The sequence below is a fragment of the Euprymna scolopes genome, chromosome 11 (genome assembly GCF_053919585.1).
Source record: "Euprymna scolopes isolate OS-2025 chromosome 11, ASM5391958v1, whole genome shotgun sequence".
NCBI classification, from domain to species: domain Eukaryota; kingdom Metazoa; phylum Mollusca; class Cephalopoda; order Sepiida; family Sepiolidae; genus Euprymna; species Euprymna scolopes.
Genome location: NC_136492.1, coordinates 64,958,014 through 64,982,994, shown reverse-complemented (window position 1 = coordinate 64,982,994; position 24,981 = coordinate 64,958,014). Strand labels below are relative to the sequence as shown.

At 32.9% G+C, this 24,981-nt stretch overlaps 1 protein-coding gene across 23 annotated transcripts in view; it reads right to left on the bottom strand.

The window, feature by feature from the left end:
* The window catches only part of LOC145287890 (dedicator of cytokinesis protein 9-like), a 718,435-nt gene that overhangs the window by 432,963 nt on the left and 260,491 nt on the right, over positions 1–24,981 (bottom strand). For all 23 annotated transcript variants that reach the window (XM_080135819.1, XM_080135816.1, XM_080135818.1 and 20 more), the window contains exons 7-8: positions 22,790–22,961; positions 822–898 (exon numbers count right to left, since the gene is read on the bottom strand). In XM_080135819.1, the coding sequence (XP_079991945.1) occupies positions 822–898; positions 22,790–22,961 (249 nt within the window). The remainder of the gene's footprint in view (positions 1–821; positions 899–22,789; positions 22,962–24,981) is intronic.

Sequence of the window (24,981 nt, the reverse complement as noted above, 5' to 3'; positions counted from 1 at the left end):
TACTTCATATAACTACTTTTGAACAGTTCATAATAAATTAATGTCTGATGTTATTTATTTGTACTTTTATTGTCATATAAATTTCATGTATTCACATAAAATGTTTTAAGATATAATACTTCATGCATTGATTTTCAGTGTTAACTTCAACAGTGCTCAATATGTGAATAGAGCTATGCAGTAAGTTATGAAAATATATGCCAATTAATCTAAACAGAATCATGGTTTCATCGCCATAGGAAATCATCAAACTAGGAAATCATTCATACGAAATCATGCATGCTTAAAAAAAAATTATATATGTATACACACAAAGTTTTGTTGATAATTTTAAGTTAAAAGTTCAATTTAATTATTCCTGTATCATTTAATCATTATATTATTAATAGAAGCAAATTGTTATAAAAACTATATCTAACATACATATACCTGACTTTATATAAAATTTTACATTATAATGCTTTTCCAGCAAGTGAAATTTTAATAAAATTTAGCTTTGAGCTACATTAAAACTCATGCATAATAGTGTCCTCTATTTTTTCTTCTCTTTTAATATGTTGATACAGTTAAAAAAAAAAAAAAAAACTGCTCATTTTTTTTTCCAGCAACATTTTCAGCAAGGAAACTGAAAAATAAAAATAAAAAGTTTTTCATAATGCTTCTGAAACTATCTTGCTTTCATGATCTCCCATTGGGTCAGAGAATTCAGAGATATTTAGCAGTTTGTAGCAGGACTAAACTTGTTAAAAACAGTTTTTTTCTTCCATTATTTGAAAGACAATGTATGTAGGTTTACAAAGTGAGAAAAAAAAGGGTCTTACCTTAACTAATTCTGGGTGCATACTATTTTCAAATCCTAATTTATGATTGTCAGATTTTGTTGGGGTTGCACATTCCTCTGGAAAGAAAAAATAAAAATCATTCATGAAATAATTTAATTCTAAAAAGTTTTTATCAATTTAGTACACTCCAGGAAAATTCAATTCATGATATTCTGAAAAAAAAAAAAAAAAAAAAAAAAAAAATGTTTTACAAACCCTACACATAAAATTAGACTATCTAGATTTGTTTATATATATAAGAAAAAATGATTTCACTTTACAAAATGAATAATTCTCTAAATTTTGAGTAAGTATTAGTTTTAATATTTATGTGACAATCCCAACCAGATAAAAAAAAGCTCAATATTCGAGATAAAGTAATAATATATATTATAGGAGAGAGAATGGGAGGCTATTATTCCAATATATTCTAATTTTGTAATTCTTGTAAAAGCGTAATTAAACATCAAAGTTAATAAATTATGTACATTTATTATATATATATATATATATATATGGATGGGAGAGTCAAAAGAATAAGAATAAAATCGATTCTTTACGAAGAGATTTATCGGAATAATGCCAAGCTCAACAAATTGCTTAGGAGTTTATATAGAGTATCAATAAATTAAGAAAACGACAATATAAAAATATATACTGATGTATATAGATTTGTTTATTCAATAAGGATGATAGATTAATTATGTGTGTAGGATAAATAAAATTCTTTATACCATGGTATTTCAAAGGCTAATGCTTCTCATCAGAAGAAGAGAGAAGATACTAGGTAACATAATAGGGATGCGACGTCTAATGATAGCTACATTAGGAGTGAAATAATTGTGCAGTGAGGGATAAAATATTGAAACTGTTTGGGGAGGGAATGAGAGAATTTAAGTGATCTGTGATATAGGAGGAATATGGGTTTTATTTACTTTTTTGTATCATACAACACGTAAAAGCATGTGCAACACACTGCCCTCATCAGCCACCAACCAGGGTGATAACAGTTTTGGTAGCTCAAGGCGGTACTGCCACTCCTCATGTTACTAAGCAGCTTTTGCCGCCAGCCAGAGTATTAAAAAACAGATAAACAAGGAGAAATTATCACATCTGTTCAAGCTGAAGTCTCTTGGCTCTCGATCAAATCCAGCTTGACGCATATTGAGCTGTGTTCTTAAGACGATCAGAGGCAACTTTCAGATTGCGGCCCATGATTCCTATTTTGGTAAGAAACGAAATGGCTGTGTCCTAGAAATCCAGGACAACCAACCTCAATAGGAATCATATGGCATCTCCAGCCTTTTTCCATGCAGTGTTTCATATTGGGTTTTCTTCCATTCGTGTGCTTCCTCCGGGGTTTTCCCAGATTGTCAATTTTATGAAGACACTTTTCTTTGAATCAAACCATGCTACAATGTCTGGCTGCTTTTCTGTTTAGATTATGTGGACTTGAAATTGTAGAGATGTCTTGAGATCCACAAAAATTTTCCAGTCATTGCCTCCACTCAGCAGCTTCACATCAGAATGTTTTTTTGTTTCCTCGCAGTGCATTCACCCTCTTTGTGAAACTGAATTATTGGTTTCTTGACTGTAACAGATTGCTGGTTTGCTGTCTCACATTGTATTTTCAACAATAACAATTATTTCCAACACCTTATCATCTTGCCGTGTGTACATCTAAAGTGTATGTAAGCATGTAGATAGTACATTGCACAAGGTACCCTGATCATATATACACACAAAGAACACAGGTCTGAATCAGTATATCCCCATAATTTTAGGTTTGTCACATTTGGTGGAAGATCACATGTAGAACAAAGAAGAAACGATATTGCCAGTGGTTCCATTGCAATTAAGGATTTCTATGATAATTTAATTGGTTTGATGTCATTCCAATTTGTCCATGCACATTGTTTGGCATGAATGATAGCAATGGCTGTTCTTTGCTCTTCTTCAACATCCTGACCTCTTCAATCACTATGTCTCTTTTCCTTTCTGGAACCTCTTTGGAGAATACCTTGTTTGTGCTGTCAAGTCCAGCTTTATTGGTTTGAGTGATGCCTATTATATCCTTCATTCGTAGGCTACATTCCGCCTCATGTGTGGTTTTAACGGCCAACCATTTTGTCCCCCGATTCTATTTCTGGATATGCCTTTTTAATAATGTCATCGGCTGAGTTTCTCATCATCATATGGAGGCTCACTTTCCCAAATTTAAACACTTCCACCAGTGAAGATATTGGGAGCTGTAGGTTTCCAGAATTGGTATATAAACCTACTTTGGAAAGATTTATGCTAGGTTTGTATATATTAGTAGGGGTATCAGAATTACAAATTAGTATTTAAATGAAGTTTAAATTATAAGAAATAATATAATAAACGAATAAAAGGTAACAGGATAGATTATAAAGGATTAAATATAAAAATTATAAGTGAATAAGATAGAGGATAAACAAATCATAGAATAAAAGGATAAAATAGTATAAAATTATAAAATAATAATAGAGGTATAAGAAATACAAAGTTATCTATATATATATAAAAGCAAAAATGTATGTGTGTGTGTGTGTGAGTGTGTACATACTTTTTGTGTATGTCCGGCAAAGGCTTTTTTGGCGGGTGCGCTCGGTCGGGTCACCCCTTCCTAAAACTCTTTATATACTGTCTAAATCATAATATATACGAGTTACGAATGGAGGTCACGTCTATCTTTAATTTGACTGCCTTTTACATGCTACTTTTGAGATATTTTCCAATCGCCGCGTCTTTGTTTCGCATTTCAGTATAAAAAAGCGAAACTGAATCCGTATCAGCAGTTCCCGGGACATCCAGAAAAGCAATAAAGTTTGATCAATGCAGGAGAAACCTCTTATATCAGACAATTGCTATTCATTGGGACACTCCACTTTTTATGGGGAGCTAGTTTCCCCCTCCCCAACATCTTGGGAAAACAAACATCCAAAGTTGGGGAAAGAAAAAAAAAAAAAAAAACAGCCTCGCAGCGAAAGCTGACTGCGGGATATGTTTGACCTCATTATCATTAAAATCGCAAATTTAAGTTTTAATTGTTAAATTAAATCACATTTCTGTTACTCTGCCGTGGTGGGCGAGTGGGTCCTGTGTGGTATCACAGGATTTTTTCCACCTTTGCGTCAAGGTTCCAGGTTTGATTTTACCTACCTACCTACCAAAACTTTTTTCTTTTTCTTTTACCACACGGCGATGCCGGGCAGTTTTTTTTTTTTGTTTTTCCGATTTTTTTAAAAGAGTTTTTTTTTTTGTTTGTTTGTTCTGACCCCCCCCCCCCCAAAAAAAAATACACACTCCTCCAAAAACCCGGGCAACGCCGGGCACCCCCGCTAGCTAAATATAAAAAATAAGTATTAAAAAAACAAGTAAAGGAAAATGAAATAAAATAAAATGAGAATATGACAATAAGGAAAAAATAATTATGTTACCTAGCATCTTCTCTCCTTTTCTGATGAGAAGCATTAGCCTTTGAAATATCATGGTATAAAGAGTTTTACTTATCCTACACCCCTAATATATGTATCATCCTTATTGAATAAATACACTATTAATAAAATTCTAAATGTTATTTATTTATGTGTGTGTGTGTGTGTGTATATATATATATATATACACACACAATTGAAAACTTCTTTTTTTCCCTAAACGGTGTGAGTTCCTAGATTGTCTTTATCTATATATGGTTTGCAACAAACAGTGCCAAGTCACACAAAAAGCCCGAAATAAGGGTTTTTGAGCAGTTTCGTTTTTGTCAAAAAAGTTACCTGCCTATGTCAACGGAATTTAGCACTGTCTGTATACAGTCGCAATAACATTTTTCGGCATACGGACAGGACTTGCAGCGCAATGGATAATGCATCTGAATACAGATCAGAAGATTCCAGGTTCGAATCCTGGCAAGATCGTAATAATTTTAACAATCATTTTATCCAACATTTACTCATCCTTACCTAGGATATTTTTGTTTTTTCAGTGATTTTGTTTTGTGCATATTGGAATTTCCCGTACTCCGAGTTCACAGGTAAGCATTGATGGTAAGACGATGTTGAGTGTACTCGATTTTGTGTTTGGCTTGGCGTTGTGTGTGCCGACGTGGTGCAGCCGCTAGTAAATGAATAAATCTATATACCTTAGTATATATTTTTATATTGCTTTTATTTGATACTCTTTATCATATGTGATAATATTATGATTATTATATAATTTTTTATTTTTAACAATCGCTCAGGCGAATTGATTTTTTTTTTTTTTTTTCTTTGGGGCTATTTCAAAGATAAATTTATATTGAAATCATCACGATGGAAGTCTTTATCTATTTATATGAGTAAATGCAAACATTTCAGTCTTGTGTTTAACTTATGAAATCAAATATTTAAAAACTTATAAAATCAAATGTTTATTTAAAATTTTTATTTCAAGTATTTCAATTAGCTAACTTGGCTCAACGATAGCGAGCCGATAACCCCAACTAGTACAATGTAAGCATTAGTGAGTCAAGTCTTTCTCATCTCATTTTCAGCATCTTTATCAAGTGCAATTCATCAAAAAGCGAAGGGGATGAGGGTGAAACAGAAAACTGTGTCATAAAAATCTTTTGCTAGATAGGAACAAGAGAAATGGGGGGGGGTCTCTTTATCTCTGAAATGATTATTCAAAAATGCCAAGGATGCATACACTAATATAACCGGCCAATATTCATCTAGCACCTTGGGATGAGGAAGTAGGTCAGCAGCACTCAAACTATAGTGGAAGTGGTCCAGAATGGCTGACAGTCATTGATATCACTATAACCGCATTCAAAATTTATGAAAGAATCAGTTAAGTAAAATAAAATTAAAAAAATTGATCCTCTACTATACGTAAATTTATTTATTTATTTATTTTTTTACTAGTGGGGAGAGGGGGCACTGCTTTGCAAGGAGGGATAAGGGGGAATGAGGGTCAGTCGCCTACTCAGACAACAACATGATTATCAGTAATCATGGAACTTTGTAGTAGCTGTCTATTTAAGAGAATTGCTCAACAGGAACTTATTCATTTTAAACTTGAAAAGAGCCATGTTATAGTCACCTGGGAAGCAGCCCTGCAGTTTTTGTTCCAAAATTGGGAAGGTCTAGGAAACAAACTTTGCTCATGGAATTTACATTTATTTTCAGGCACAGATAGATAAAGGAAATTATTAGTTGTTGCAGCTAACGAGTGTCTGCTGCAAACGTTCTACAAGGAGATGGGGAGGGGGGTCATACATAAAAGCTCAGTCTAGTACCTGCCATAAAAATAATGATAGAGCTGAGATAGACTCTGTACATATCTTCTGTGAGGAAGAGGAAGTAGGGTGAAGTTGTCCATGTTTAGTCTTTGCAACTAACCAACACATTTCTTATCAGATTCAGAAACAAAAATATATAAAACTTACTTTCTCAGAAAACTATTCAAGCAGACAACAACAGATTTCAGCAAAAGGTTTCTGAGCTCATTTAGAAAGTTAATACACCGTAAGCTGAGTTAAAGATCTCTAATGGGTTAGGTCGGTCATGTTTGACCCCGACTCGTTTGACAGCATATCAACCATTTTTAGCTTACTGAATACGGAATCCAGTTACATCATTAAGAGTTTTGAAGTTTCAAATTCTTAATATCTTCGTGATAGAAAGAAAATACTATATTTAAAAAAATAATTATATAAATTGATGAAGTAGTTTTATTTTTACAAATGAAAAAACTAAGATATTAATGAGAATTCATAGGCATTACAACATAAATCTCACAAGTTCGAATTATGTTGAATTATCTCCTTTGTTTTATCTTAGACTTTTCAAAATGGCGTTGAGAGACAGTTGCTCCCAAGTTAGCCATAAAATTTAAGTTTCTTATTTAAAAATAAAACTACTTGATCAATTTACACGATTTTTGAAATACAATGTCTTCTGTCACGAGTAGGTACAGCAACAGGTTTTTCTTTATTTTCGATTTTTAATGTATAGAAGAACTCTGGACAAGTACAGTCAACTATTCTACAAAATATTTACCCAAGAACTCGCATCCTTTCTTTAAATGTGGTCATAAGCTAATGTGGATATAGAATATATGATTAAAATATTTCTTTCTCAAAAAAAAAATGAACAGACATCAACAGGTGACAAAGACAAAGTAACAAAATCACAATAATCGTGTTAGAATAGAACCTACTAAGTGAATCCCATCTCATATGAGAATTAATTTTGCAACAAATAAAAATCGAAGAGCAAGGCTAACTTACTAACTAGTGCATTATGGTGATGATCAGTTTCAGTCTACCGTGTGATTAACAAATGCAATGTTTACTGTTGTTAACGATTATTTCTTGGATTTTTCAGAAGCTTAAACAATGGAATTTCGTCTCCAAATAATTACTTTAGTCTGGAAGAAACACTGGTGGGTTTCAATTGCACAAAACCAATACACCACTGTATGTAGATGTTTTTTTAAGACAACTTTTTTTCATAATCATCATTTATTTTCATTTGAATGCAGGGCCAATAAAACAGCACCGAAAACTGTCCACTGTTTAAATGATTTCAATTCATAGGAGAGAATCATTATTGTTTCATTGAATCTCATCCTAGTTTCTAGTTCTAAAAATGGGTATTCTTAAAATGTATTCAATCTGTGCTTTAAAGAAAATGCTATTTCAAACATATACATGAAAAGCCAGATCGAATGCTTTATGAAAATTAGAGCATGACAGGCTAAATCAAATGCTATTTTAAAGTTAACTGTGGCAGATTAAATAAAATGCTACCTTGAATATGGCAGGTTAAATCAAATGCAATTTTAAATTTTGAGCATGGCAGGCAAAATCTAATGCTATTTTTAACTAGAGCATAGTAGGTCAATTCAAATTCTATTTCAAACTTAAGTATGACAAACTGATGAAAATACTATTTCAAATGCGTGACAGACCAACAGATAAAACTTCTTAGAGAGATGTTTGAAAGAACCTAAAATAAACATCCATTAATCTATGCAGTTAGCAGTTAAAAAAACTCTTTTCCATTAATGCATGACAGACTGATCAACAGACCAAACCTTTCACAGAGATACAAGGACATCTTAAAAAAAAAATAAAAAAAATAAAAAAAACAGACATCATTCTTAGAAATAAAAAAAAACTATTTTCATCAAAATACTGCTTTTACTTTGCTGAACATAACAGATAATTAATTATACTTTCCGGGCAATTAAAAATATCCCACTGAATGCCTCTTCCCCACCCTTGGCTTCACAGTAGAGAAAAAATGTTTTCCAAGTAGGTGATTGCTTGAACAGCTTTGCCTCACACCTACTTTCTCATTTGTGGGGGAAACATACAGGCGTCAAACCGTGCACGAATGCAACTCTTCCTGTTACTGCCAATGCAACAGCCATTTCCAAAGTAGGTTTGAAATGAGGTTGATAGATAATAGAGTTCTTTTTTGGAAACAAAGATGCATGACAAAATTACCGTTTTTCTTTGATTTAGTGTCACAAAAGAATACTTCCGGCTTGCCATTAAACTTCAATTAAAATCAGAAATTATTTATAAGCAACATTTTTCATTTTGAAGTCTAACACATCACTCAATAAGTTCTGAGCCTTACAAACAACAACCTTCATACAACATTTTTCATCAACATTGTCTCCTTCCATGATGATACACTGATTCTAATGATCCTCTAACAATTTTTCTTTTGTAGAACGATTTGTCTTTGGACTCAAAATATATCTTAGTTTCCCATACCACTTTTTCATTTGAGTAAAATATTTTCCCCTAGAGCTAGTTCTAGATAATAGGATGGATGCAGAAGCAATTCACATAGTTTTGCTATCGTTGTTATCCACTTATAAAATGCAGCATTATCTCCGTTAAAGAGCACTTTTTCTAAATGTATAGCTATTTTATTCCACTAAACATATAATACAATGTAATAATATTCACTATTGATGGTTATTCCTTTCTCAATGTAATCAATGAACAAAATACCTTGCACATTTCAAAATACAGAGGCTAAAACCTTGCCTGCTGATGTTTGCAACTTTGGTAGCTTTAGATAGCTTTCACCCTGTGCTCTTCATTCAGGTAATTGCTAATTTTAAATGGTCTCACGTTTTATCCATCGTCACTCACTGCTACAAAAACTCATTTTGTTACATTAAAACAGTTGCAAATAATGCTCTCAACTATCACTATTTTGTTGCTTTTAATCAACTAAGCAAATATTCATGCAAAATGGTGAACACACTGCCTTCTGATATCTTCAAATTTTTAGGCAGAAACGAGCTAGTGGATATTTTTCCTTGTTTTAAAGACGACTGCAAAATTTGGGTGACCTAAGCATTCAGCATCATTTGTGTGTGTACGATCATGTTTGAAGTCAGCATACCATCTCTTAAGCAAATTTTCTGATGGAGGAAAGTATTATTACTTTTATCAAGTCATTACTTTGTCTTGAACAATTGTTTTTCTATGAGAAAGCAATGATTTTTCAACACTAAATTCAAATTTTTTGGAAAATTTGCAATAGTAGTTTCATTTAAATAACTAATTTGGAAACTAAGAATCCAATTGGACTCAAATTTTTACACATGCCTTTTGAAGGATAGTACTTTACAGGAATTATGGATTTTTTTTTATTAGTGGTGTCATCTATGCATCAGTCTAGGGATTTATTGAATGATGTGCTACAAATTTAATTTGATAATAGCAAAGAAAGGTCAGTCATTTTGACATCTACTATGTATTACTGAAATGAATTTAGCATTGACTTTACTATTGAAAATTTTATTTGAAATAATAAAGTCACATGATAACAAACACAGCTCAGCTATTTTGTATTTTATTATTTCCCACTAATTATGCCTAACAAACATGGCTGACCTGGGTTTACTATTCTGAGACTTCCCTATTTGAAATTCATTTTCAAGATTATAAAATCCTGAGAAAAACTGCAAAGGCAAACATCAGCCGGATGGTATGGTTCATCTGCACAATTACATCAAAGAAAAATAGTTATTTTATTACAAAGCCAATAATGGTTAAATAATAGAGTTAAGCATATGGTCACTACTTGAGTGGGGTGATATCAAGTAAAGATGATTATTGACTAAATAGAATATAGAAGAATCAAAATACAGCAGAGTATATTTATAATAATGGTTGGAAATAATAATATCAGTATATTCATCGTTTTCAAATATTTAAATATGTCTTTTATTTTAACCAATGATATAGATTCAACTTTGAATTTAAAAAAAAATGTATACCTTAGCATCTATTATATAAAGTAAAATCAGTCTCTTTATCATGTTTGTCATCGAGAGCTTTCTTTCTATGAAGTAAATATTTGATTACAGTTTGTCATTTTTTCTTGCAGATCGTTGCAGTATGCTAAGAATTAAATGTAATTTAATTTCATTCATTTTTTAAATTCCATTTTCGCCCCAAACAAGACACAGTGCCACTTTGAAGTAGGGGGCTACTATCGGGGACATAAGTTGAAGGGATATTATGAAGGGAGATGAGCAGCAAGATGTTTGTTCACATTACAATTAAACTTCTGCATGTTAGTACAGTTGTGAAAGCAAAATCCCGGAAGGGAGTTCCAAAGTCTAGCGGTTCTGGGAAAGAAACTTTTGGAGTAGAAGGCTTTCTTACATCTAGAGATCTCTAGTTTGTAGAGGGTGGGATCTTGCTGTTTGTCGGATTTTTCGGGGGTATTTATATCGAGGATGTACAAGTTCTTGCAGTTCGTTGGAGCATCCACCATTAAAATAATTGTAAAACAGGCAGAGGGATGCAACATTTTGTCGATGGGACAGAGGTTGAAGCTTAGATGACAGTTCAGGACTTATCAGGCTGACGACTGTCTTTTGAACCTTGTCCAAGACTGAGAGACTAGTAGCAGATGCACCAGCCCAAATGTGACAACAATACTCAATACATGGGCGAATGGTGTCCTTATAGAGGTACAGGATACTTTCAGGCGTAAGTAGCTTTCCAGTAAATACTTTGTCCAGGTCAAAAGTATTTTCAAATGATCACCATCTTAAAGAGTAATTGCACTCATTCATACATAGTTACTTCCTTTTGAGCAAAAACAATATCCAAGTAAATACACTATTGGCCACATATGGTTCGTGTTCATTATATGTGTGTGTGTGTGTGTGCCTTGAAGTTTTTCAACCCTTACAACTATACAAAAAATAAATAAAATGAAAAAACTTAACCAAAGTTCTTGCTTGGAAAATAACTTCATTATTAAGTGATAGTAATTTATTGCCGAAATATAATTCCTACAAGAAATGGATATGATGAGGAGGTGTTTAGCATGTGTTTTATTTCGAATTCAATACGGGTGTCTACATCTCAGCAACTTCTCAAATTGCCTGTGAGCCACATCGACTTATTTCACATAGAACTTTCCTTTTTTACTAATGGGTCAACATTTATAAAAGCTACAATCACTTGAGGATAAGTGCTTATAATTAAGGGTTGATAGATTGACTGGATGATGCATGATGAATACCATGAGGGGACTAAAAATCTCTACGTACCACATAGTGAAAATAATTCTTCTCCCTTTGTTAGAAACATCACTGATAATTAGGGCTATGACAACAGCATATTCTTTTCCTTTGTTTTGATTCTCAGGTATATATATCCATTGATATCTTATATGTTCTTATATAGAGTGATGTAGTTCTCGATTGATTGTGTCGAATATATACTCGAGAATGAAAACAAAAGAATATGCTGTTGTCATAGCCCGACTGATAATATAAAGGGACTAAAGGACAAAATAGTAAAGTAAACCCAAAGATCTACTTCCTCTTCTTCATTTCATGTGAGCATCATTCGTTCACCACAATCGATTTAAGCTAGCTTCCTCCCTGGTGTGTACCATATCTCAAGCCACAGTAGCATACATTCAGTGGTCATGGACCAGATCACACGAGATAACTAGCAACTCACTATTTCATTGCCAATGAGTAACCACTCGTGGGCCATGGTGTTGTATTTGTCATAAGTAAAAATTTCTTTGATATAAAGGAATTCTTTTAGGTTCAGCCATGCTGAGAGATTATAAACAACAAAGCACATGTCTGCAGAAAATCAAATTAAAAATATATACTTCAGGGAGTTCATCACATTAGTGAAGGAAAAATTATTCCCAACTACCATATAAGTAAAAATTCTAGTTTTATTTTTGTTGTTGTTTTTTTTTGTTTTTTTACAGTAATGTAGTTGTTCAGGATTATCCATGTTATTCAGACTGCAGGACAGTTCCAGAATTTTGCAGTCAAGTAAAACTAACACAGAATCACTCTTGCTGTAACTACACACTGTCAAGCCGGCAAAGCCCCACATTATTCTGAATTCAGCTTTAAGTAACACCTTTCTGGAGGTTGAAGGTTCAATCCTCAGCGTGGGCAACACTCAAAACTACCATTGCAAATTACTTAGGACTTTCTACCTAGTCATGGCTGATGGAACAAAAGTATGCTACCCCTGTGGATTAGATAAAAGGTTCCAATCGAAATTCCATGCAGATTCCCCAAGTTCAACAATATACACATGAAGATCAGAGGTTACATTGACTGAAACATTGTGAAAATAATACTAAAGATAAGAACAGCAGTCCGAACCCAGTTCCAGAATTGTATAGTAAAGCAGACATAACCCAGAGTCACCTGATAGTTGCCTGCAGTCATACTAAATGGCCCAGAAATACTTTGTACATCTACGCAACTGATTGAATTTAACACATCCATGATGGGGCAGCTTTTAGATTACTTGAGTATGTTGATATTTCTTATGTACTTAAATCCCAACTTAATAAATAGAATAAACAATCAAAAAGAACACACCATCCTTTTTTGGAGATTTTTTTTTTTTAACTTCTGATAAAACTGTATTTTTCAATAATTTTAAAAGAGTTATTTATCTTCTTAGAAAATCCATAACAGAACGTTTTCACCCAACATCAGGTTAAATGCGATATGTCAAATAGATTTATTGATTTTCAGCTTCAATAAAAGCGGTGCTGGATGGAAGATTCGATTGTCAAGTACAGGTGAAAATACTAAGCCGAACGCCGGTGTCAAATTAGGTGACAAAGACGAATTTGGAAAAAAAAACTTTGTTGTTACACTGAATGACATCTCGGAATAAAGAATGCATATTTTTTAATCAATGAGATTAAGGAAAAGGTGAACGTCATACACGTATGGTGAAAATTTTGGTTCTGTTTTTCGTAGAGACCTTCTACTTGGCTCATACTGTAGTTATAGTCATAATACACCTTATGACCTTTAACCTAAAAATGTTTGGTCGTTTGATATTTTTAAACTTAAAATTGTCAGATGCAGGAGCGATCACACATTAACTTACTGGATGACTTGGGTGAATCAGCTTGAATTGAAACCAAAACTTATGAAATAAATATAAATTGAGTGCCATCAGCTATAATCAAAACCAAAAACAAAACTTAAGAATTTTTGGTAAAATTATTTATTACAAGAAATGGAAGTCCATAACAATTAAACAACTTGGATGTAAACGTGACACAGAAAATGACACACACGCTATCATATTAATATATAGATTATTCAAGAATTTCTTTTAAAATAAAAAAAGAACTACTCTTCAAAATTCAAACCATCATTGTTCACCATCTCCTGCCAATGATCCGTAATTATTTGAATTTGATTGAAGTATGTCCTTTGGCTGTGAATTTAAACATTCTTGATGGTCTTCTTTAACTTCATTGAAAGACTCAAGTCGGTGATACTACATGTAAAGCCACAAAACTGCCAGCAAGATGAGCAGCAAGGTTTAAGAATTCTATGGTGTGGAAATTCTGCTACATTCAGCTTAAATTTTTGAAATTTTGCAGTCTATTCTGATCAATGTAACACTTTATGAATAGTTGCCAGTTTGTATCATTTGATGAAGTTGAAGAAGCATGTCAATTTTTCTGTTCAAAGCCAAAGGATTGGTACTTTGGTCATGTTTAAAGGTTGTCAGGTTATTAAAAGAGTGTCGTCAACGAGTCTATGTGGTATAATAGTTGTTTTTGAATAAATCATTATTTTAACACTAGCGGGGGTACCCGGCGTTGCCCGAGTGTTTGTTTCCGGGACGGGGGGAGTTTTAAAAAATGTTATGGTAGGTAAGTAGGAAGGATCAAACCCAGAGTCATGAGTAAAAGTAGGAAAATAAAGTGTGAAAAAAAACAAAAAAAACATCTGCAACGTTAACAGTTCGGCCACCAAGAAAAGTCCATTCCAGTTGTTTAGGAAAAAAAAAAAAAAAAAAAAACGACTACGGTAGGTCGGCGCCAACGTGAAAATATAATGTGAATTGTCCAACACGCTAACCACTACGCCACAGAGCACTGCAGCTTAGTTTAGTGATTTTAAATAACTTCACATGAAAGAACTACGAAGCCAAACCGGTGTTCTCTTCTCAACTGTTCCTTGTGAACGATCCCCAAACGGTGTTAAGTGGTGGCAGGGGGAGGAGGAATTTATTAGAGAAAAAATATTTTACCACTTCCATTGATCTTAACCGATTTTGACCGTGACTTCTCAGCAGAAAAAGTATAGAAATTTAAGATTATAGAGGAATTTGAGAAATAATAAGCCTATAACACACCTCAGATATTGTTCTGCCGTTTGTGCATATTATATTTGCATGAAATATCTTGATTTTTAATCCTATTAAGGTCAAAATCCTACGGGAAAAAATGAGTTCATTTTATTTATATAGAGATGACACACAAACTTGTTTTGCAGCCTAGTATATTATCAAGATATATATATAAAATTCTTTTAAATATTACATCAGATAGACCCCAAAAATATCCTTGTAAATTAATTCCCAATTGAATTATTTACAGATTCCAAACTATTTTTCTCATCTTGGTGTTTACCATTTTCACAAGGTTTAATATATTGTACTCTTAGGTCACAGAATGGACTCCAAGGCAATGGAAAAGGCTTAGAAGAAAGTAAAAACCATGGTGGGGAGCTGATCTCAACAGCCAACTGAGTTGTATGCTGCCATGCCTAGCCAGGGATAAAACAAGGTGAACAAAAACCATGAAGGGATTCATTCTCCAGGAGTGATCAAAAACCTTTATGATGATGATGAGTCTCAGGCCTTTTCAGGTGGCTTTTCTTGTTGTCAGTACCCTTCTGGAAATTTTGAACTGAACACTTTATATAATAGATTTTTCTCATTCAACCTTTCTTACATTTTAGACATCTTGTTAATTTTTCATATGTATTTTTAATAGGGATTGAATTCCCAACTTCTAAAGAGAATTCACTTAACCAACAGATTTATTCACTTGGTCCTATGAGAATCTATGAGCATTTGGAAACATTTATAAAACAAATGTACAATTTATTTAATTCTACTACATATTCCATGTTTTTTGTTTTTTTAATTAACAGATCATCACTTACTAGGAACAAAAGGTCACTCGAGTATTGGTTAAAGAGATGGAATGACTTAGTTCAGAGATGAAGAAGCTTATGAGAGGATTGAGAATGATTGGAGGAACAAGCAGAGTTCAAATACTTGTGGGAACGATTCATGACAGGAATCTGTTGGCATTAGATTTGAAAACAAACCCTGTTATAATGTGCAGGGAATCAGTTTTGTGGTAATGTGTTTCATAGATAGGAAATGTTTATGGAGAAGCTCTGTTTGTGGAAATTCTGCCTGATGCCAGGAAAATGAGTTCCTGTTTTAAATATCTCGCAAGTAGAAATCAGAGACCAGAATCCAGTTAAGCATCTTTCATAAAAACAATGATAGAATAGAAAGAGGGAAAGACGTTGGAAGGAACAGTAAAAATAAATCATAAGTTATATATTGAGTCAATTCTGAACTCTGTTTACCTAACTAGTGTTACATATTAGGAACCATACGTCAGTAGCGATTGAATTAGTGTAAATTTGACAAGGGTTACACTGAGTGTATAATAATCCAGGTCTGTAAAACAGAATCGTTCCCAGGGTTGATTGAAAGATGGGTGAGAAAGTTAAGGCAGTGGAGGGGGGAGCAGAGGTCAAACACCAAAGACAAAACAGAAAGAAAAAGAATGATGTCATGCTTTAGAGCATAGAAAAAGCTATGGTTTTCAGATCAGTCTTCATTGGAAGCCATGCAAATGAGACACTACCAATTATGTAGACGACTCAGTAATGCATACGACTCGATAATGTAAGTGGCATGTTACCTAGACGTTCCCTGTACATTTGCATCACTCATTTCATTAAGTTAGAAAGTAAACAATAACATGTCTCTCGCCCAAGTCCATTCTCTCCAAACCTTGAAAAAACTCCACAAACGTCTCCTTATGTTACTTTCATTATGAAAAGAGTTTAATTCATAAACAGATGAGACAATCGGTGGCCACTAATGAAACATGGCAAAGACAAACAGTAATAGACAAGGCGATAAAAGATGTACGCATGAACACCCCACACATGCATGTATAAAGACTTATTTTGTTATTGAAAATGTTACAGAGATGCCTTGAGTAGTGCCTTCTTAGCAATACTCAATTTTAGGACATATTGTAATTAATAATTGGTTGTTGCTATTACCATTATTGTTATTTCTAATTCATGGATTATCTGTGCTTTGGTAATTATTGGTTCCCAATGTAAGTGTTCATCTCCGTACTTGGCTTTATTAAATTACGTCATTTGGTAAAGATTTTATTGTAAGAAATGAAAGAAATATTGACGGACACAAAACTTTAACATAACATTAATTCTACTTATTACTCGAGACTGTCCTTTCATTTCACTGACATTTTATAAGTATACCAGACACATGGTGGCACATCAGCTATTTATTCTGATTTCATTTAAAAAATCTATAAACTGTGGCATATCTGAAGACATTCTCAAAAAACATTACATCTCTTTACTATATTCTTATATAGAAATATTCTTATTGTTATATAGAAGTAAAGAGACTTATGATTTTGCTATCGAATTTAAGTGTTTGTGGTATGTATAGATACATTTATCTAAATTGGACGATGACAAAAATAGAGTTCCTCTTTCTGTAAATGACAAAAATAGAGTTCCTCTTTCTGTAAATGACAAAAATAGAGTTCCTCTTTCTGTAAATGACAAAAATAGAGTTCCTCTTTCTGTAAATGACAAAAATAGAGTTCCTCTTTCTGTAAATGACAAAAATAGAGTTCCTCTTTCTGTAAATGTTCCCAGACACATGAAAAGTTATTACACCGGTTAAATCAACAGTGAGAGAAGCAAGAGAAATAGCTAGCTAAGAGAGAAAGAAATGGGTGACTAATTTAACTAATTATAAATTACAGCTAATTAGAACAATTAAAACAGTTGTTTGTTTTTGTTTTGTTTTTTAAACATACCTCAATATATCTATAATATAAAGCTGAACGTCTGTGTGTGTGTCTGGTCACGAATAGGCTCCTATATGGTTGACTATTATAGAAAACTGATCATATATAATGATAGATGTATCGAGACACAGGAATGGGTATGTTTGATCTGGCATAATGATGATTCATTAAAACTGTGGGGTCTGTGTATGCACCTGGTCCACAAAGTATGGAAATAAAAAATTAAAAAAAAAACGTTTACAAGTGTTTTTTATATAGATGTATATTATAATACTTTGATAAGTATGTTTTAACTTAAATAGAGATGGTATAATGAAATTGTGGGGTCTGCGTTCGCGACTGGCCTCCATAGAATGGAAATAGGGACAAACTTTAATAAAGACTTTTCATATCTATCTGCATAAGTATACTTTAATAATTATGTTTCAGTTTGAAGAAATATGGTATAATAAAATTATGGGGTGTTCGTTCGCGCCTGACCTCCATAGAATGGAAATATGTCACAAAGTTTAACAAGGTTTTTTTAATATAGATCCACAGAATATTGTGAGAAGTGTTTCAGTGTGAACAGATATGGTATAATAAATTATGGGGTTTATCTATTTTATTTTTACTTTCATAATATTTTGCTTTGGTTTTTATACCCCCAAATTCGAAGCTATCTCTTTACAACCCTTCCTTTTCCTAACCTATCATACTTTCATAAATCAGAGTCCATTTTCTGTAGGCTGTTTTTGAACTCAGTCAACGAAGGGTACTTTTGCTAGTATAGTATATTTAAGCATGTATTATGTGTGATTACAGAGAAAGACATTAGAGAAACAAATGTTGATTAACTCACATTTAGTATAATCATAAGTGTTGGAATGATTATTTGGAATCTGAAAAAAATAGTAACTTTTGGGGCATCAGAATTGGAAAAATTGTGCCAATTTTCTGATGCCAAGAACGTTTTTTTTCCCCCCATTAAAACTTAATTTTCCATTGCTATTACTAATGATAAAACAATTTTTTAAATTAATTTTAAACTACAGATAAAACTAAAATCCATAGATAACCCCCACAAGTGTAATTTTACATTTGTGATCATATATATGCATATTACATAGGCTTTTACAGTCATCCTAAAAATAAGCATATAGCTAAATAATTAGAGATTTTAAAAGAATTAGAATCAGTAATTGTATAGTAATCAGAAGCAGTTTTGGAATCGTCCCATCACTAATAATAATTGATCACCAGAATCTGGCTGGTACAGAAGCAGTGAATGACAATAAAACAATTTTGAAAACTTGCTAAAAGGAACAAATACATTTCAATAAAGCACTTTAATTTTTTTTTTTTTTTTTTTTTGCAACTCGCAACAATTAGAGTATAATCAGAAGCTAACTGTCATAAAACCATTGAATTTAATGATGAAATGGTCAAAACTGAAATAACAAAGAAGTGAGTTCATATTTATATAATATTCTTTGTTGGGAAGATTTTCCAGACAAAATTGAATTATTGAATTGATGCTAAATATATTTCTAAGTGCTTTTAGTGACTCGTATAGAATTAGTTTGTAAAGCCTTTTAAATAAAATGTGTTAAAAAGAATGTGCAATTTCCTTCCGCCCATATTATGTTGTCACAATTGGTTTTGATATCAACTTCCTGCAAATGAGCAATGGTGAACTGTTTGAATGGATCATCCTCAAAACATCCCAATTGAAAACTGACTGAACTAAATCCAAGAATTTCATCTTTAAAACAAGACAGAACAAGCAATCAACTATAACACTACTGCACGGCTCCTCTTTTAGCAATGTAAAATCTTGAGCTTTACTTCTCTATATGGTATGAAGTAATCACAAAGTTATGCTAGGGAAACTTTAATAATTAAAAACTATTTCTCTGATTTGGTTTTATGACATATCAATCCTTTTCAGGTTATTTAATGCCGAATCCAATAATTTTGGAAAAGGTTTTATGCTTCAAGTTCTTTACATCTTCAAATATTTATTCATGGTGCTCGGTTTGTGGTTTTAAAAGGGAAAATTGTTTTTGTAGAACAAGAAGTTTAGTAAAGGGAAAGAAAAAATAATATCAAAGTCAGATTTTAGTTCAGGAAGTCTATATCTTCAGAAAGTCTGATCTGGTAGTACCAGATATATTTCATGTATTGGTTTTCAGAATCTATTTCAACTATGCCCAATATGTGAGTAGAGCTAGGTAGTAAATTATGAAAATAACTTTGGCAATTAAGCTACACAGAATTTTCTGATTTCATCCTTGTAAGCTTCACAACTCTTTACATGGGTGAAATGCAAAAAGTTCTGTGTAGCTTAATTGCCATATATATTTTCATAACTTATATCTATATATCTATGAAAGTGAGAATGTGTGTGAGGACAGTTTCCAACATATATACTCAGTGAATTTTTGATCTAAAGGCTTGAAATTTGGTATATAGGGTATTCAGACATGTGGAAAACTTTCATTTTTATCCAGAATAAATGGCTGGCAAGGGGTCAAAATTTAAAAATTGGTACATTGGGGTCGTCCGAGTTTTATTTGTTTGTTAACTGTTTCATGAATGTGCAGCCAGAATAGATAACTGCTTCTTTATTTAAATTTAAAAAACACTATAGATTGGGTCAAGCTGGTCTAATGGTCATCGTATTTGACTCACTCTCTTTAGGTTTTGGTTTCAATCTCAGCTCAAGTATTTTTTTTTACAAAAAAGTGAACTGCCCAAAAAAACAATACCCACATGCACAAGTTTCAGATTCTTCCAGTTTTTTTTTTTTTAGTTCATTTTTTTTTAAAAAGGAATTTAATGTTATGTTTAATACCTACGGTCTTTCTGCTTATAATAAATAAGAATTCTGCATTAATTACAATAATATATTTATGCGTATTTTATGACCAGGCAGTCTGCTAGTATATATATATACATACACACGAGATAGAGGGAAGACAGATAGTTATTGAAGCATTAAAACACTGACACTCACAAAATATTATAGAGATCAAAGGAGTATAAATGCTATTTAGTTTTGTATCAAAAAGATAGGTCAAAATTGGTAGCTCTGTAAATATAATTTGTTTAGAGTTCTTAGAAAATATTTTCTCGAACACAGACAAACTTTTGATAAGTGAAGAATGCATTCAATTTTACTGTCAAACAGTTTCCTTTCTAAAGTTTGGTAATATTTTGTTTGCACGGATCAGATCTTCACAACCGATTAATATGAGGGACCAAATATAGTTCCTGGCAGACTGTGCAGATTGGCATCTTACATTTTAAGAGGTGTGGGCACATAACTTCTTATCCATTAACAAATGTCATCTCATACAATTTAATATTTACACATTTTATGTTAGCATTGCACATCTTTTATGAAACACTGTAACTTTATTATTAAGTCTATCTTTACACCATAAAATTAATCTATTATACAAAGAGCAGTTGTCTGTATGTCCAGCTAAAACTCCAAAGCTACTAACCAAAAACCCACAAAAGTTATATTTTCTTGATTGGTGTTGCCTCAGATGTATAATATCTAAAATTTAGATAAAAATATTTACATTTAAAAAGGATAATTATAGTTAATGAATTAAATTATTTTTGTTTTCAACACCGTAAAACAAGAGAGAGGAATAGGCTGGGTGGAGGAAAAGGAGACTTGGGGAGAGGGATAAAATGTGGTGGAAACAGAAAGAGATAAAGAGAGAGAGAGAGAAATCTTAATATAAAGATGTTATATGCACTATTTAACTTTGTCTCTTTAGTTTCTTATGGTCCTGGGCGATGCTGGATCACCTTACTAGTATAAATGTTCTCATTATGATTCATTCACAAAGCGGCTATGATCAGTCCTTGTCATTCTAATATAATGCATAAATAATAATGTCTTATTCTTTACACTTGCTATGTATGATACGTTCATGATACTTTTTATTTTAACATGTCAGTTCTGATCTTATTCAAAGGTTCGCAATTGATAAATAATTTGTTTATAACATAAATGGCTTATGAGAGCATGAATTAATAGATGTACACATGGGAGAATCTATTATATTGCCTGGTTAATTAATCTTGGTTTCCTATTCGGTCTTCTTCCAATACAGTGGCCATTTTGAATTACACCCATTCCTATCAACATATACATTTACAAACGTAGTATATACTTCAATGGCGATAAGTTAGTTCGCTAGCGGGTTATTTTAAATGTGGCCATACTTAGCGGTGTGAAGGAAAGAGCTGTCTTGCAGGGTTAAAAGGTCAAAACAAGATGAGTGTAGAAACTGAAATATATAGCGAACGCACCAGATGAGGAAGGATTTCATAGATAGTAAGAGTGTATGGTATTCCTAAATACTCATCAAGCTGATACAGATGTCCAATATCACTTAACTTCAGTGATCAAATGTAAACTTTATTGGTTGTGGTAACAAACTTTTATTTACCTTTTTGTTGTTGTTCAAATCAAGGCTCAAGTTGACAAACAAAAGAGTTAAAGGAATGACAGAAACAAGTATTGAGCATCCAACTAGAAGACGTGTAATGCATGAAAGTAAAACAATTCTAACAACAGTGATTGAGGTTCAATCACTGTTGTTATATGAGATCAAATTGATACTAGAAGCATGGCATTTCTTACAAGGAGTTTCTCAACTGTGGAATGGAACTTGAATTAGGAATGTGATAATATATATGTAGGTATTTAATTATTATAGTAAATAATTATACATATATTAAAATAAACTTCATTTTTCCCTCTATTTCTATGACGTCAACACTTTTGTTGACAAGTGCATACATCACAATTCAGTCAGTTTTAACAAATAATGTTCTAAAAACATTATATTTAATGAATTTCATTAACTTTTATATTTAATCCTGATCAATATTATTTTTAGTCATGAATAACTGAAGGAGATTTAACTATTTTAGACATGCTCCTACTTAACTGATAGATACCATGAAAAAAGAAAACTTAGATAAATCTTAAAAGATGCACTGATGAAAAGAGAGAAAAGAAGTCTTGATTAATCTATTTTGCTTCCTTTCTTCACTCATTCAATGCTTTTGGATGATAGGAGGAAAGACAGTGGAAGGTGGATAAGGAAGGAAAAAAGAAAATAATGCTACCTGCTCAGGTTGTAAAAGTTAAAAAGGAAGTCTTAATTTGTCCTTTTCACTTTCTCTAATTTTCTTGCTTTTGAATGACAGAGAAAGAAAACCATGAAGAAAATGATAATCATTCTGATATTGGTTAAAAGGTGTTCCAGTGGATTTGGAAACAATTAAGAATGTGAAAAAGGACATGAATTTTCAGTAATAAATCATTAAGACAAAAGCATGATCAAATGATATTCATGTAATATGGAAATAATATTGACTAGCAAAGAATAACTATGCCTCTATTGCCAACCATTCCTGCAGACACAGAGGGAGGAGTTGGATTAAGAACAAAGAATTCCTGACAGATTTGGAGACAGGCTTTACAAGATGACTCACCGTCGATGCTTGCCCTTTCCACTGATGCCTGGGAGCTAGTTTCATTGGCATTTATCACAGCCCTGAAAGCGGACATCCACTCTTCAAGTTCAGTTTCATTATCGGCTGCCAACAAGTAGGAACGTCGATCCTGCATTTGCAACTCGAAGCAGTGCTTGCCTTTTTTTGTATGCTGAAGAAAAAGTAAGAGGAAAAGAAAGTTAGAAATTTATTAAATTTTAATAAATTATTTGGTTCTTTAAGGAACAAAAAATGTTTTTATTCAAAGCGCAATGAACAGATTGACATCACATAAAACTAAACAAAACTTCCAAAAGCAAAGTTTCTTTCTGAGAACTACCCATCTGTGGAACATTACCATGGGGCTGCTTCCCAGTTAAATACAACATGGTCATTTTTAAGTTCAATGTAAACATATCATTTTGAGCCATTATCTTAAATAAACAATTTCCACCAGTACTTGCCATTGGACTCATGAACCCTTATCCTACAGTTATGATCATATTTATTGGCACAGACCAATAAAAACCTCATTTTGTCTTAAAAATTCTTCAAAAAAGGGTTAAATCAAAGGAAATCACAAAGTATAATATATATTTTGAACTGCTCTTTACAACTCAACAATCGAATTTTAAAAAAAATGAAGAAATTACAAACGATATTTCAAAATTCCCTTGTTCAAATTTATTGGCATCATAATTCTAATGATAGAGTGTATGGCCTTTTGCCGTAATTACTTGCTGTAGTCATTTATTATAGTTTTCCACTAACTTATAGCATTCTTCAGCAGTAAATTTAGCCCATTCCTCCTGACAATAATCCTCTAACTGAGCTTCCTCTCCATTACCTTTAATTTTAAAATCCTCCACAAATTTTCAATAGGATTGAGGTCTGAAATGGCCACTCCAAAACATTGATATTGTTGTCCTCAAGCCATTTCTTAGTCAGATTAGCCGAATGTTTGGGTCATTATCTTGCATGAAGCAGCAACATAGACTAAGTGACAGTTCTCTAGTCCTTCAGGTTTTCATTCAGAATTTAAAGATAATCCTCCTTTTTCACGATGCCTGTGACCTTAACAAGTCGTCCTGGTCCAGTGGCAGCAAAGCATCCCCAAAACATCAAACTACCTCCTCTGTGCTTCACAGTTGGTATGGTGTTCTTAGGCAAGAAGGTTTTGCCAGATTTTTTGTAAACGGAAGAAACACTATTATGGCCAATTAACTCAAATTTAATTTTGTCGGACCATATAACATGTTTCTAGAAGGCAGCATCTTTATCAATATGGCACTTTGCAAACTCTAGCCTTGCTTTCAGATGCACACGTTTCAATACGGGAGTCTTCCTCGGGTGACATGCTTTCAATCCAGCTCTCTTCAAAACTCTACTAACTGTGTGTCTAGACCTGTTCACTCCAGAGCTTCTCTGTTCTTCTACAATCTCCTCAGCAGTGATCCTTGGGTTTTGGTTGACACGTCAAACTATTTTTCGCTCTGCTCTTGCAGATAGTAGCCTTTTTCTCCCCTGACCTTCCAAATTCATAACGTGACCTTGTGATTTGAACTTCTTTACGATGGCTCGAACAGTGGATTTGGGAAGGTTTAGATTCTTAAAAATCTTATCATAGCCCTTCCCTTTGGAATGAAATGCTATCACATGCTTCCCGAGGTCTTCGCTGTGTTCCTTAGTCTTAACTAGTGGTGGGACGATTAATCGGAATCGGAATCGTTAATCGTAAGAATCGTGTATTTTGGGAGGCATCGAAATCGGAATCGCATCTTTAAAAAATACCTTAATTTTCCGATTCCTTCATTACGATTCTTTTAGTCTGATGTTGAAAAAAAGAAAAAAAATTCCTGATATTTCTAACCGCAAGAGAGAAATAAAAAGAAACCAAAGAAATTCATTATTAACAGGGCAATGCTTAGTGCCCCTGCCCCTCCCTTACAAGGTTCATTCATTCAGATCTATTGTACCTATTTACTATGCCTCCCCACGGGACAGAGTTAGACACCAGGGTCGTTTTTTAACGTGGAGAAAAGGTACAAAAATAAAAATTGTCTCAGTCGTGAAGGATCTCTCCTCCACCGAAAGAGAACAAGAAATAGAAGTGCAGCATCTGAAGAACAGATACTACACTTCGATCTTGTCCCGAAGGCCAAGGAAATTGTAATCAAAACTACAAAAGAGTT